Source organism: Salmo trutta, chromosome 24 (assembly GCF_901001165.1).
Source record: "Salmo trutta chromosome 24, fSalTru1.1, whole genome shotgun sequence".
NCBI lineage: Eukaryota > Metazoa > Chordata > Actinopteri > Salmoniformes > Salmonidae > Salmo > Salmo trutta.
Window position 1 is genome coordinate 19407484 of NC_042980.1, and position 16664 is coordinate 19424147.

Sequence of the window (16664 nt, forward strand, 5' to 3'; positions counted from 1 at the left end):
CATGTTGTTACATGGTACCAACTAATGAACTGTGTGGTAACAATGGATATTTTCCAGTACTTAGTGGTATTTGGTGGTGCCAAGGGACACTTTTGCTTCATAATCCAGTTAATAATGTAGTCTAACAAGGCGATATGGGAAAATGTGACGTAACCTTTTTGAGAACATCATTCATATTATCAGAACACCAATTATCAGTCTGTCTGGTGTTATAAATCCTCTCTGGGATAGGCATCCCGCTAGCGGGACACCTATCGACAAGTTCCGGTGAAATTGGAGAGTGCGCAATTCAAATAAATAATCATAAAAATTATGGATATTAAACATTTTGGTACATACAAGTTTCTTATATTGGTTAAAAGCTTACATTCTTGTTAATCTAACTGCATTGTCTGATTTACAATAGGCTTTACAGCGAAAGCATACCATGCAATTGTTTGAGGATGGCACCCCACATCAACATATTTTTCAACAAGCACAGGCTTCATAAAATCACAAATAGCGATTAAATAATCACTTACTTTTTGAAAATCTTCCTCTGTTTGCAATCCAAAGGGTCCCAGCTACAACATGCATGGCTGTTTTGTTAGATAAAATCCTTCTTTATATACGAAAAAGTATATTTAGTTGGCGCCATCGATTTGAGTAATCCACTCATTCAACGTGCAGACAAAGGAATACAAAAAGCTACCGCTAAACTTTGTTAAAACAAGTCAAACTACGTGTCTATTTAATCCTCAGGTACACTAAAATGTAATTGAACTATAATGTTTAATACGGAAAGAAGTATGTTCAAAAGAAAAGTAAAATTAGCAAGTGCACGTCCTTTTCGTCTCGCGCCCACAGACTGATTTCCAACTGTGACTTCCGGTGCCAAAACTCAAAATTCTTCCTCGTTTGGGAAGAAACAAGCCTGAAACCTTGAACAAAGACTGTTGACATCTATTGGAAGCCATAGGAATTGCAATCTGGGAGCCGGATTTAACATTGTCCCTATATGTTGTAATGTAAGAGCGTGGGATCTCAACAAAAAAAAAATCTGGTTGGTTTTTCTTTGGATTTTCTCTTACCATATCAATTGTGTTATAGTCTCATGCATTATTTTAACATTTCTACAAGCTTCAACGTGTTTTCTATCCAATGCTACCAATTATATGCATATCCTGGCTTCTGGGCTTGAGTAACAGGCAGTTTACTTGGGACACATCAGTCATTTACATTTACATGTATGTCATTTTGTACATTTACGTCAGACAGGAAGTGGAGAAAAATAGACCCTAGCCTGAAGAAGATGTTCCGGGGACTCTACTGGGTACTGTGAAGTTATGTACGTAACTCAGCTGATGTGTCTTACACAGTGTACCATATGGATGTGACAATGACATTAGCTTCCCTTTTTAGACTTTGATCTAACCCAGGAACACTGGACAGGAATGTTGGACATAATGTAATGCATATACTGTAGCCTTACAGTAAAAATCTGGTATTAGAGCTAAAGTATTCAGACCCCTTCCTTTTTCCACATTTTGTTATGTTACAGCCTTATTCTTAAATGGATGCAATTATTTTTTTCTTCATCAATCTACACACAATAGCATATAATGACAAAGCGAAAACAGGATTTTTGAAATTTTGGCTCATTTATTGAAAATAAAAACAGAAATACCTTATTTTTAAGTATTCAGACCCTTTGCTATGAAACTCAAAATTGAGCTCAGGTGCATCCTGTTTCCACTGATCTTCCTTGACATGTTTCTACACCTTGGGGCTTGTTACCCCTTTATGGTTATGAATGTATTTCTACCTGTCATTTAGACATTTAGTGTGTGCTAGTTTTTTTTCTTCATTTAACCTTTATTTAACTAGGTAAGTCAGTTAAGAACAAATTCTTATTTACAATGACAGCCTACCCCAACCCAGACTACACTGGGCCAATTGTGCACTGCACTATGGGACTCCCAACCACAGCTGGATGGGATGCAGCCTGGATTTGAACCAGGTACTGCAGTGATCCCTCATGCATTGAGATGCAGTGTCTTAGACCACTGCACCACTCAGCAACCTCACTAGCAGTAAATGCTAGTTAACGTAAGCTGCTAGCAGTGCTAGCTAACAACCTTACGAGAAGATCGTCTGTGGCAAAATATATTAAAAAAGATCACATAACTTAATTGCAGTTGTAAATGTTTCCACTAGTGACTGATAGCTTTACAGTTAATCTTACTTTATAGCCTTTTAGCTATTTTACACAGCATTTTATGACATATAGCTAGCTATGTGTTTATTTTAATTGTATTTTTATTTTGGTTGGTTATTTTCATTTTTATAAATGTACCCCCTTTTTCTCCCCAATTGGTAGTTACAGTCTTGTCCCATCGCTGCAACTCCCGTACAGACTCAGGAGAGGCGAAGGTCAAGGGCCATGCATCCTTCAAAAGGACCCTGACAAGCCGCAATTCTTCTTGACACACTGCTCGCTTATCCTGGAAGCCAGCCGCACCAATGTGTCAGAAGAAACACCGTCCAACTTGTGACCATGTCAGCGTGCATGTGCCCAGCCCGCCACAGGAGTCACTAGAGCGCAATGGGACAAGGGCATGCCAGCCAAACCCTCCCCTAACCAATTGTGCATCACCACATGGGTCTCCCGGTCATGGCCAGCTGCAACACAGCCCGGGATCAAACCCGGATCTGTAGTGACATCTTTTGTACTGCAATGCAGTGCCTTAGACAGGCTGCACCACTCGGGAGGACAGCTAGCTACGTTTTTAAAAGAGAGCTTTTAAATTGGCACCTCTCCCCCCTGCAGGTTAATAGGGTTAGGGGCTATCTAAAAAAAAAAAGATTAGTGGTTAGGGTTAGGGAAGGTTTTGGGTAAGGGTTAGGGTTAGGGGCCATCTGTTAGATTAGGGGTCAGGGTTTAGGTTAATGGTCAGTTCCTTACAGTTCCTAATATAATTTCATGTTTTTTTTTCAGATGAGAATATACAAGAAGAAAACAGACTGTGGAAGCTATGTCTCTGAGATGATACAGCATGCCGTGAAGGCAGTAGAAAATGCGCAGAACTTAAAGGGGGCTACCAGGGTGTTCAACATTCCACCAAGAACCCTACGGTCTTCAGAGGGAAGGAGGTGAAAGACCCAGGATTCAGCCAAATGCGCGGAGTGCCAGTCTTCTCTTCCATGTATGAAAGTTACCTTGTCAACCACATTCAACAAATGGAAATAGCCCTATTTGGTCTAACATCATGGGACATGAGAAGACTCGCCTTCGATCTGGCAGAGAGGATGGGAATCAAGCACAGGTTCAGCAAAGGAAAGGGGTATGCAGGAGTGGATTGGTTCAGTGGCTTCATGAAGCTCAACCCTCAACTGTCAGTTCGAGTACTGCAAGCAACCAGTCTTGGGCTTGGGCTTTAATAAGCTTAAGGTTGACCAGTTTTAAACAGCGTCATGGACATCGGGCCAACGAAGATTTGGAACATGGACGAGACGGGAATACGAAACATCCAGAAACCGTTGCCAGTGGTGGCCAGCAAGGGAGCGTAATAGGTTTCACGGATGACTATCACAGGAGGTGCTTTACAGTCACAGTAATTTGGACTATCAGTGCAGCGGGGCAGTACGTCCCGTCCCTCTTCATCTTCCCCCAGAAGACGATGAACGAATACCTGCTGGTTGGAGCACCTCCAGGGTCCATTGGAAGGGTGAGTGACTCAGGCTATGTGGACAGTACCATATTTGTCGACTGGCTCCACCACTTCGCACGCAGTGTTGGTTGTACCCCTGAGGAACCCCACATCCTCATCCTCGATGGGCACCACTCCCATAAGACCCTGGAGGCTGTTCTGACAGCAAGAGGCCATGGAGTGATTCACATCACTCTGCCACCCCACTGCAGCCACAAGCTGCAGCCGTTAGACTGTACCGTCTTCAATATATATTTGCATATAGTGATTAGAAGTGTTTATTGTACCAATACTCATGTGTTCTTGTTGTTTGTTTGTTTTTGTTTAAACCAACAACCAACAGCTGCAACTGCAGCAGTTCTATTGGAGTTGTCCCTAAGGCCGAGGATCCAGGAGGCGAGACCGAGGAAGAGGAATGCAGAGTCTGCGGCTGTACTGAAAGCCTCACCTTACAAAACCTTTTGCTCTTGAATGTCATTTTAAAGACTGCCGGGATTTTAAAAACTTGCATTATTCCAATAAAATGTAGTGCAATTGTACATAATGGATTGTAAGGAAAAGGAACAACAATTAAATAACAAAGAAAATGAATGTGCAGGTGAGTTAAAAAGAGGGACTTTACATCAAATCTCCTCATAGTGCAGATATTAATTGTAACATGTCGAACACCATTTCCCCCATATTTAATTTAAATATTTAAAATAAGACAACTAAACTTAGCTTTTAAGTATTACTTACTAAAGAATTTCTAAATAAAACTGATTAAATGGGGGGTACTTTAACCCCGGTACTTTAAAAAAGCGCCCCTTCTCTAAAACCAACATTTCATGAAATGTAAACTGAAAAATGTAAACTATAACCATTTATTTCCCTTTATAGTTTATTTGCCTAAGCATGACCTTCGTCCACATACCATTTTTTTCCCCCAAACATTGCTTTTTTGTGTAAGCAATTAAACATTGTTATTAGGGGGGGCTAGTTACCCCCTAGTACCCTACGAATGTGTTGAGGTGAGCTCAACTCAATCCAACGGGCGTTTCTGATCCGACAAGCCTTAGAGTGGGCAATTCAATTAAATCGGCCTAGGACAGATATAATGAAATATTACAATATTGGGAGTACAATTGTGTTTACGTATATTGTCCAGAATATAACATGAAGTGATGCACCACTCAAAAGTTATTTCACACTGTAGTTGCATTGGGAGTTAATTGAGTTGAGATGATTGATGATTAGAGCTGTAGGGGAACTGATGCTTTGGGGGAATGGATGTTTGTGGATTCATTCACACGCTGGGCTGATAAACATCTTGGAGACAACATATGTGGAGTTCAGGCCAAGTTTATTCTGTTACTTTACCATCAGATGGAAGGGAACAAAACCAAATAGAACACCCTCTCACACACTTTGGTGGTAGCAGCGACAGAGTCTGTGCGTTTTATTGTGCAATTATTGATGTTTCACTTTTTTTTATCCTGCCTCATACCCAGTTCATAGATAAGTTGCCGACGTCCTGCTCAGTACATTGTCTGTGTCTAAAATGACACACTATTCCCTTTATAGTGCACTTTACCAGGGCCCATAAGGCTCTAGACAAAAGTAGTGCACTATATAGGGAATAGGGTTACATTCGGGATGTGACCTGTGTATCTGGAGGAACTAGTAAAGAGGACGATATCAATTGTTAGATTTTAATTAGCATTGATAATTGGATGCTCGTAGGGCACCATGCCATTACTAGTTGAGCACATGCTGCTTCTATCTTCTATAAGGAAAAGGATGGTTTAGTGTGATGCACACACACTTGCGTAGCTTCTGATTACAGTCTGCTTGTATTATTTCCACCTGTTGTTCGTGCCTTCATTCGCAGTGGTATGGTGAGTAATATCAATGGAAGCGGTCATGTTATTGTTGAACTCCACATCTTGCAAAGTACAACCTGTCTTGGTCACATATGAATGTGATTTCAAATATATTGGCAGAGTAGGCCTATTTAGTGTTGAAATTATTTTGTCCTGGTATGACATCGGACATTTTTTTCTCCACTCGGCTAAAGACAGATTATTTCCTGCATTTATAGCGCCCATGCCAACTTTCGGGTCAGTCCTTCGAACGAAGTTTCAGCACCAAGGATAGCTCATCAGCCACTTTAGCACTGTAGAACGAGGACAGCAGAGGAAACCTCGCTTCACATCCCAAATTACGTTAAACGGTCCTTGAATAGAAGAGTTTCTGAAATAATAATCTCCTGTGGGCAGATTCTGCGCTTTTGACCAAATTACGCGATATTTTACTGCGATTACTGAAATATTTCACTAGTCAAGAGTTGCTTCAAAGTGTGTTTCTGCTTACGATGCAGTGCGCGATCAAACCTGGAATGTGATATATGTATTAGGTGGAATTTCGTGTCAGGATATGTAACGCTGCTCATTTACTCTTCAGTCATTTGGATGCTGATAAAACTGCACTGAATGTACAAGCACTCTTTGGAAATTAAAGAAGAGAAAGGGTGATTTTGCCGAACCACCAAAAGATCCCCGCGCTTTAGTTTAGCGGTAACAACAGCACGTGCCTTTTCACGTCTTCACTAAGCTTGTTGAGGACGGAAAGAGAATTCGCGCCCTTCTCTCTAAAAAGACAACTGGAATGTACAAACTTGTTCTGAGAAGTCCTGGCAGAATGTATATGCTATAGCCTACTATATGGAAAAATAAACGTGTATTATGGATAAGGAATTATTGTTAATGTGTTTGCGAGCTTTCTTTGACCTTTTCCTATTTTTTTGCGCTTGTTATTGACATTGTATGAACATGTCACCTTATTTATTATCGTAAAAACGTGTTTTGAAGATTTTACAGTCATAGTCGACAAAAAGTCAGATATTTGTCATGTGTCTTATATGGAAAGGTGAACCAGACAACGACTATTGGAGTCAGAATAGCAAATAATTATTATTTGAAATTACGTTTAACCTAACTACATTTAGAGTTTCAAAGAGATAGGTGACGTTTTTCTACAAACAGTTATGACATTTGTCCTGTTTGGAAGTCTGGTGAAGTGGATCTTATGGAACTTGGTCTCATTCCTCCTGTGCTGGACATGTGTTAACGCACAGGTAAGAAACAAAACCTAGTCCTAATTGTTCAGCTGTGTTCAGAATATGACACGGAATGTCCGATTTTTTTTTATTAGTGCATTATGTTTAGAATAGTATAAATTGCCAAAGTTGAACATTGAGTCGGCAAACAATTTTTATCAGCTGTAGAAAATCATATTTATGTTTTCATAATGAGTCAAATATTTAACAGACTCAGTTCCCACTGTGCACAGGCGTTAATTCAACGTATATTCCACGTAATTTCATTGAAATTATAGTGGAAACAACGTTGATTCAACCAGTCTGTGCCCAGTGGGTTGTCATTCAGCTGTGAAAATGCACTCCATTTGTCATCTCATTCATACAATGAGAAATCTGAAATTCGTCATCAGCGGGCAGCAGGCTCACTGATCTTGTTCAATTTAGAGACCCCTGTTATAATGTAGGCATTATGGAGACCCCTTAACAGTGTTGATATTCCCCACCTCACTGACTGCAGTGTGTGACTCACTATTGTACAGTGCTGTGAAGGATGTTGTTTCCTTTTGTGTTTTTCTACATGCAATTACACCATGTGTGATGTTTACCCAAATAAAAGACAGGATAGATACCCCTTATTTTTGCTTAGAGTGTGTATGACGCATCTAATTAAGGGATTGTGGTGTATATAATTATCTGTGCTCACTGTCAGTCAGTAGTGTGGTTTAGTTGTGCTTCAAACTTATCAGCCATCACTGTAGAGAATGGAGTACAACTCCTCCTCATGACCTCAAATACGTTTCTTAAGACACATGAGAGATCATCTTTGCAGGCACACATCTGGAAATAGAGAAGACACAGAATAGGCCATAGATGAGTGTAGGACATGTACTCATCTTTGCACATATTAAACCGTAATAATTGTAATGTCTGATCAACTGGGACCACCTCTCACGTCTGATCAACCAGTACCACCTCTCCACCACCTTGGTGACTGCAGAGTCTCTCATTCTGCCTCTATGCATCTCACATAACAGAATGATAACCCTTGTTAACCATCCTCCTACACAATATTTATTGTGTATGAACTCCCCCTGTGTCTTGAATCTCCTCTAAAACTTCCTCCAGAGCTTTCTATTTACAGAGACCTTCTTAGTATTCTATAAGTGGTACTGGTGCTGAAGCAGTATATATATTAAAAATTCAAATAAAAAATGGATTAAAATGGATTAAATTGTTATTTTTCTCATCAATCTACAGACAATACCACATAATGACAAAGCAAAAACAGATTTTTAGACATTTTTGCAAATACTTATGAAAAAAACAACAACTTAAATATCACATTTAAATAACTATTCAGACCCTTTACTCAGTACTTTGTTGAAGCATCTTTGGGGGCGATTATAGCCTCAGATCTTCTTGGATATGACGCTACAAGTTTGGCACACCTGTATTTGGGGTGTTTCTCCCATTCTTTTCTGCATATCCTCTCAAGCTCCGTCAGGTTGGATAGGGAGTGACTCTGCACAGCTATTTTCAGGTCTCTCCAGAGATGTTCGATCAGGTTCAAGTCTGGGCTCTGGTTGGGCTACTCAAGGACATTCAGAGACTTGTCCCGAAGCCACTCCTGTGTTGTCTTAGCTGTGTGCTTAGGGTTGTTGTCCTGTTGGAAGGTGAACCTTCGCTCCAGTCTGAATTCCTGAGTGCTCTGGAGCAGGTTTTCATCAAGGATCTCTCTGTACTTTGCTCTGTTCATCTTTCCCTTGACCCTGACTAGTCTCCCAGTCCCTGCCACTAAAAAACATCCCCACAGCATGATGCTGCCACCACCATGCTTCACCGTAGGGATGGTGCCAGGTTTCCTCTAGACGTGACACTTGGCATTCAGGCCAAAAAATTCAGTCTTGGTTTCATCACACCAGAGAATCTTGTTTCTCGTGGTCTGAGAGTCCTTTAGGTGCCTTTTGGCAAATTCCATGCAGGCTGTCGTGCCTTTTACTGAGGAGTGGCTTCCATCTGGCCACTCTATCATAAAGGTCTGATTGGTGGAGTGCTGTGGAGATGGTTGTTCTTCTGGAAGGTTCTCCCATCTCCACAGAAGAACTCTGGAACTCTGTCAAAGTGACCATCGGGTTCTTGGTCACCTCCCTGACCAAGGCCCTTCTCACCCGATTGCTCAGGTTGGCTGGACAGCCAGCTCTAGGAAGAGTCTTGGTGGTTCCAAACTTCTTCCATTTAAGAATGATGGAGGCCACTGTGTTCTTGGGGACCTGCAATGCTGCAGAAATGTTTTGGTACCCTTCCCCAGATCTGTGCCTCGACACAATCCTGTCTCGGAGCTCTACAGACAATTCCTTTGACCTCATGGATTGGTTTTTGCTCTAATATGCACTGACAACTGTGGGACCTTATATAGACAGGTGTGTGCCTTTTCAAATCTTGTCCAATCAATTTAATTTACCACAGATGGACTCCAATAAAGTTGTATAAACATCTCAAGGATGATCAATGGAAATAGGATGCACCTGAGCTCAATTTCGAGTCTCATAGCAAGGGCCTGAATACTTGTGTAAATAAGATATTTCAGTTTTTTTTATTTTTAATACATTTGCAGACATTTCTAAAAACCTGTTTTCTCTTTGTCATTATGGGGTATTGTGTATAGATTGATAAGGAAAAAAAATATTCAATACATTTTAAAATAAGTCAGTAACGTAACAAAATGTAGAAAAATCAAGGGGTCTGAATACTTTCCGAATGCACTGTATCTCTGCTCTCTCCTATCTCTCTCACAGTATAACGGAATCACACACGGTAGCCTTAGGATCACTGGATGTATGACCTGTTTGGAATGAGCACTCCCTCACCTGCTTGGCTACTACAGGGTGAAGAGATATCAGTTTGCCCTGGAGAGAAACAACTGTCCACAGGTGTCAGAGAAGGGGACTGTCAGTTATAACATATTAGTAATTTATATCTGCTGCAGAGTACCTTAGTGGAATGGCGAGGGTTCAATGAACCACGCTTGCATGATGAGTAACCTTAGGTCCAGGCTATGATGAGTAACTTTGCCTGAAATCTGAAGACTTGCATTCTCTCCCCAAGTTAATGCGTAAGGCTAAAACAGTAGTGTAACATGCAGGAGACTGTAACAGTGGCAATTGTGATAGACAGTGGGATATGACACATATCGTCACAGCCTGTAATTCTAATATCTATCCATTCCATCTGCTCATCAATGAAGGTTTATGGTCCCAATGCTCCCCAGTGCTCCACATGCCCCTTGGGCAAGAGATGTTCATCACAGATAGCACAAATTCGCCTTCCTATCATTTCCATTTCCATTAGATGCTCCTAATGTGTCTGTGTCTGTAACTGTTGAAGTTGTTAGCATCTATGAGGTTGACCCCTGGTCAACCCCATTCAATCATTGACTGTAGGTGTACATGTAATTCAGACTGCCAGTGAGATGTGAAGGGCCATTCAGCTCTAGGCCTTGATGGACAATGTCAGTTAGTTTTTCAGGAATATGCTTGCAATTCAAATCAAATTTGAAGATATGCATGTGGACTGTGTGCCGTTGAAAAAATGTGCTCTGTACGAGGACATACAACATCTAAATAGTGATTTACATGGTAATATAAAACACATTCATAATGTTATTTTAAAAGGATATACAACCACGAACAAAAATGCAAACTCTTTCAACTCCTTCCTTGTCTGTATATGTCATGGCAAAAAACAAACTTTACTTTCTGAGAAAAATCTATTATCAAAATGAAAATAAATGGATAATTTATCTTGACTCTGGTTTGCGCCATTCAATGAGTCATCCACATCCACAAATAGTTTTCTTAACTCAAGAGTGATATGGCATTTGAAGACACCGTACAGTAACTGAACTCGAAAGGGCATAGAGTCATTCGAAGTACTTTAGGCTACTTTGGGCTCCCAGGTGGCGCAGTGGTCTAAGGCACTGCATCTCAGTGCTAGAAGCATCACTACAGACACCCTGGTTTGAATCCAGGCTGTATCACAACAAGCTGTGATTGGGAGTCCCATAGGGCGGCGCACAATAGGCGCTGCCGTTGTCCGGGTTTGGCCGGTGTAGGCCGTCATTGTAAATAAGAATTTGTTCTTAACTGACTTGCCTAGTTAAATAAAGGTTAAATTCTAATAAAAAATAATTGAGGAAAGCATACACAGACTTAGAATATGTTTGTTATTCCTTAAGGCACAAATATAACAACAGAAAAAGTTCCAAAACATTTGAAGTAAACATCCTTCACAATATGGTAATGATTGTGCATTCTGTATTGTTTGAACACTGTTCAATATTTTGTGTGGGATTTGAAAGGGAAGCATTGCTTTAACTGTTATTGGGTTCAAATACATGTGTATTTGAGTATCTGACATTTAAAATACTTTTTTCTGTGTATTTGAGTATTTTCAAATACACAGCCCAAAACAAGTCATTTTATTTGAGTATTTGACTGGTTATTTGTAAAAAATATATATATATATCTTACAAAATTGTAATGAAGAGTATTTTCAAACGCTTGTTTCAAATACTATTTTCAAATACCTGGGTTAAATTCATGGGAGTGTATTTGAGTCAATGTATTTGAGTATTTTCAAATACATTAAAATATTCAGCCACTTGCCTTTTCAAATAAAATATATCTGAGTACTTACTTTGAATGTACATGAAAGTAATTGATATATTTGAAATAGTATTTGAACCCAGGTCTGGTTTTTATGTGGGTGCATTGTTATAAATGTTTTCTTCATGTTAACCATTTCCGATCTCTATGCATTTCCAATCTCTTTCATTACTTGTGAATCATTTGAAAAGTCTGTGACCAATCTTTATGTAGCTGTGTGAAATACTGTAAGGCCGTAATCAGATCATAGGGTCACAAGGTCTTTGAGAACATTAGACAACCACTCAGAAGAGATGTAACTTAGTATTTTTTTTTGTCAGAAACTTGTAAACCTCAAATTATCTCAGAAAAATTAATGAGACTGACACTAGCCACTGCTTGTCGTCTGCAGGGTGGATCTGATGAGAGTCTGACAGCAGAGGAGCAGATGTACATTCTGTATGACATTAAACTCCAATGCCACCAGAACCTCTCCACCCGCGACCCTGCAGGTAATAACAACATATACTGTGGACTGTAACCTTAAACCTGCCTTAACTTGACATATCTCTGTGGTGATGTATTGCTTCTGTGAGTCATAGTTAAGCAGACATACTCTAAGTAAATACGTTTTCCCTGAAACCAACGTACATGTGGTAAAATAAGACATCTGCCCCCTAACTGACTTCCAGAATTACAATGCAAGTCAAGGAAATAATAAAGCAGTATGCAGTATGGACACTGTCGCGTTGGCCAAACTTTATATCCTAATTTGACTTTGGGGCAGGTCATGTTGTTCTTGACAATACCTTCTCTGGTAAACACACACTATATCAAATCAAATCAAAGTTTATTTGTCACATGCACAGGATACAGAAGGTGTAAATGGTATAGTGAAATGGTTACTTGCATAGTGGAGTCTTTTGTTTAGACATGTAGCTAGCTAGCTAAACAATGAACCATAATCCCAACTCATAAAGTTACTACCCTGCATGAATCTGCAGGTAGTGAACCAACTAGGTTCAATGTTAGCTAGCTAGCTAACATTAGGCTATAACTAGCCATGCCAATGGCTCTGAGATATGAATAATATTACTACACAGATCATACACGTAACGTTAGCTAGCGAGCCAGCCAGCTAACGTTAGCTAGCTAGCTAACAGTATGCTTTAACCTCTTTGCTAAAGGGGGCAGTATTTTCACGGCCGGATGAAAAACATACCCAAATTAAACGGCCTACTTCTTGGGCCCAGAGTCACATATTTGCATATTATTGGATAGAAAACACTCTGTCTGTGAGTATAACAGAACTCATATGGCAGGCAAAAACCTGAGAAAATTCCAAGCAGGAAGTGGCCTGTCTGAGAATTTGTAGTTCTTCTTTTGATTCTCTATCGAAACTACAGTATCTGTGGGGTTACGTTGCACTTTCTAAGGCTTCCATTGGCTCTCTAAAGCCTTCAGAAAGCGGTTTGAGGCGTCTCCTGTCTCTGGGCAGAGTATAGTAGCTCAGTTTCTCAGTGGTCTGCCTGGTGACAAAGAGATTGGATATGCGCATTCACGCATCCACACTGTTTTTTCTTTTCCTCTTTGAATGAATACACTATTGTCCGGTTGGAATATTATCGCTATTTTACGAGAAAAATACCATAAAAAATGATTTTAAACAGCGTTTGACATGCTTCTAAGTACGGTAATGGAACATTTTTTATTTTTTTGTCTCGAATTGCGCTCGCGCGTTACCCTTTGGATAGTAACCTGAGCGCACGAACAAAGCGGAGGTATTTGGACATAACTATGGATTATTTGGAACAAAAACAACATTTGTTGTTGAAGTAGCAGTCCTGGGAGTGCATTCTGACGAAGATCAGCAAAGGTAATACAATTTTTTTAATACTAATTCTGAGTTTAGTGTGTCCCGAAGTTGGCGGGTGTCAAAATAGCTAGCCGTGGTGGCTGAGCTATGTACTCAGAATATTGCAAAATGTGCTTTCGCCGAAAAGCTATTTTTAAATCTGACATAGCGATTGCATAAAGGAGTTCTGTATCTATAATTCTTAAAATAATTGTTGTGTTTTTTGTCAACGTTTATGATGAGTAATTTAGTAAATTCACCGGAAGTTTTCAGTGGGAATAAATTTTCTGAACATCACACGCCAATGTAAAAAGCAGTCTTTTGATATAAATATGAACTTGATTGAACAAAACATGCATGTATTGTATAACATAATGTCCTAGGAGTGTCATCTGATGAAGATTATCAAAGGTTAGTGCTTCATTTAGCTGTGTTTTGGGTTTTTGTGACATATATGCTTGCTTGGAAAATGGCTGTGTGATTATTTTTGGCTATGTTCTCTCCTAACATAATCTAATGTTTTGCTTTCGCTGTAAAGCCTTTTTGAAATCGGACAATGTAGTTAGATTAACGAGAGTCTTATCTTTAAAATGGTGTAAAATAGTCGTATGCTTGAAAAATTGAAATTATTGCATTTTTGAGGTATTTGTATTTCGCGCCACGCTCTTCCATTGGATTTTTGCGAGGCGTTCCGCTAACGGAACCCCTAGATGTAAGAAGTTAACGTGCAATAAAACAACTTTCTGACTAAATTACAAATGTATAATATCTGAAAATGTACCTAGCTAGACTCTCTTACCTGTATACATGGATGAACGCTTCTCCCTATCTGTCACAGATGCCATGGTTGCCCTTAGTTTGAAGATGTAATCCGGAGACAGGTGTTTGACTCTCTCCGCATAGTTGCAGTCAAATGCCAGAATTGTCTCCATCTACTAAGCTATCATACTCTGCTTCCACGGGCATCCAACTAATTTCAAAACTCGGTCCTCCAGAAAGTGGAGAGCAACACTTTTGCAGTTCTTCATGAGATCTTTAAAAAAAGCTATGTGAAAAAGGATAACCTACACATACGGTGCAGCTCATGTTATAGACAGAAGTGTGTTACATGGCAGACCAATTCGAACTCATCTCTAGGCATGTCCAGCCCATCCATTATCTCAGCCATTAATGGCTAGCGAGAAGGTTCCTGCCTTTTTCCGTGGCTAAACCAACAAGGCTTGTAATTTAGCAATTGTATTCGTATTGTAATGGTCCTGTGTGTAGCTGGTGTAGAGAGTCAGGCGCAGGACAGCAGATATGAGTAATCAACGTACTTTACTCAAAAATACAAAAACACAAAGCAACATAGCGAGCCCACAAAAACCGACCGATGTACAATTAACAATCACTCACAAACAAAACATGGGAACAGAGGGTTAAATAATAAACAAGTAATTGGTTGAGTGAAGCCAGGTGTGAAAGACAAAGACACAACAAATGGAAAATGAAAAGTGGCTCGACGGTGGCTAGAAAGCCGGTGACGTCAACCGCCAAACGCCGCCCGAACAAGGAGAGGGACCGACTTTGGCGGAAGTCGTGACAGTACCCCCCCTTGACGCGCGGCTCCAGCCGCGCACCGACACTGACCTCGGGGACAACCCGGAGGACGAGGCGCAGGGCGATCCGGATGGAGACGGTGGAAATCCCGCAGCAACGAAGGGTCCAGGACGTCCTCCACCGGCACCCAGCATCTCTCCTCCGGACCGTACCCCTCCCACTCCACGAGGTACTGAAGGCCCCTCACCCGACGCCTCGAGTCCAGGATGGCTCGAACAGCATACGCCGGCTCCCCCTCGATGTCCAGGGGGCGGAGGAACCTCCCGCACCTCAGATGCCTGGAGTGGACCAGCCACCACTAGCCTGAGGAGAGACACATGGAATGAGGAATTAATACAATAATGTGGGGGAAGCTGTAACCTGTAGCATACCTCATTCAGTGGAGACTAAACGAGGCATGCTTCAGGTTACAGCTTCCCCCAGATTATCGTATTAATTCCTCAGACTTTAGATGGCCCCACAAACCGCGGGCCCAGCTTCCGGCAGGGCAGGTGGAGGGGCAGGTGGAGGGTCGAGAGCCAGACCCGGTCCCCGGTGTGAACAACGGTGCCTCGCTGCGATGGTGGTTGGCGCCCACTTTTTGCCGCCTCACGGCCCGTTGTAGGTGCACATGGGCGGCGTTCCAGGTCTCCTCTGAGCGCTTAAACCATTCGTCCTCCGCAGGAGCTTCGATCTGTCTCTGATACCAAAGTGCCAGAACTGGCTGATACCCCAGTACACACTGGAGAGAGGTTAGTGGAGGAGTGGCGGAGTGAGTTTTGGGCCATCTCTGCCCAGGGATGAACGCCGCCCACTCCCCCGGCTGGTCCTGGCAATATGACCACAGAAACCTACCCACATCCTGGTTTACTCTCTCCACCTGCCAGTTACTCTCGGGGTGAAAACCTGAGGTGAGGTGACCGAGACCCCCAGACGTTCCATGAACGCTCTCCAGACCCTGGACGTGAACTTTGGACCCCGATCAGAAACTATGTCCTCAGGCACCCCGTAGTGCCGGAAGACGTGTGTGAACAGGGCCTCCGCAGTCTGTAGAGCCGTAGGGAGACTGGGAAAAGGGAGGAGATCTTAGGATTTAGAAAACCGATCCACAACGACCAGGATCGTGGTGTTTCCCTGTGAGGGAGGAAGATCTATCAGGAAGTCCACTGACAGGTTCGATCATGGCCGTTGTGGAATGGGTAGGGGTTGCAATTTCCCTCTGGGCAGGTGCCTGGGAGCCTTGCACTGGGCATACACCGAGCAGGAGGAAACATAAACCCTCACGTCCTTGGCCATGGTGGGCCACCAGTACTTCCCACTAAGGCAACGCACCGTCCGACCAATGCCAGGATGACCAGAGGAGGGTGACGTGTGGGCCCAATTGATCAAACGGTCGCGGACAGCAGACGGAACGTACAGGCGCCCAGCTGGACACTGGGGTGTAGTGGGCTCTGTGCGTAACGCCCACTCGATGTCCGCTTCCAGCTCCCACACCACCGGTGCCACCAGGCAAGAGGCCGGAAGTATGGGAGTGTGATCCATGGACCGCTCCTCTGTGTCATACATCCGGGACAGTGTATCTGCCTTAGCGTTCTGGGAACCTGGTCTGTAGGACAGAGTGAAAACAAAACGGGTTAAGAACATAGCCCACCTTGCCTGGTGATGGTTCAGTCTCCTCGCCGCCCGGATGTACTCCAGATTGCGGTGGTCAGTCCAGATGAGAAAAGGGTGTTTAGCCCCCTCAAGCCAATGTCTCCACGTCTTCAGAGCCTTGACAACAGCCAACAGCTCCCTGTCCCCCACATCATAGTTTTGCTCTG

The 16664-nt window shown here is 42.0% G+C and overlaps 1 protein-coding gene across 1 annotated transcript in view; it reads left to right on the forward strand.

Moving 5' to 3' along the window:
* The first annotated feature begins 6563 nt into the window (after nucleotides 1-6563).
* LOC115160871 (parathyroid hormone 2 receptor-like) overlaps nucleotides 6564-16664 on the forward strand; it is a 116232-nt gene continuing 106131 nt past the window's right edge. The window contains exons 1-2 of the mRNA XM_029711357.1: nucleotides 6564-6804; nucleotides 11824-11923. Of these exons, the coding sequence (XP_029567217.1) occupies nucleotides 6715-6804; nucleotides 11824-11923 (190 nt within the window). The 5' untranslated portion in view covers nucleotides 6564-6714. The remainder of the gene's footprint in view (nucleotides 6805-11823; nucleotides 11924-16664) is intronic.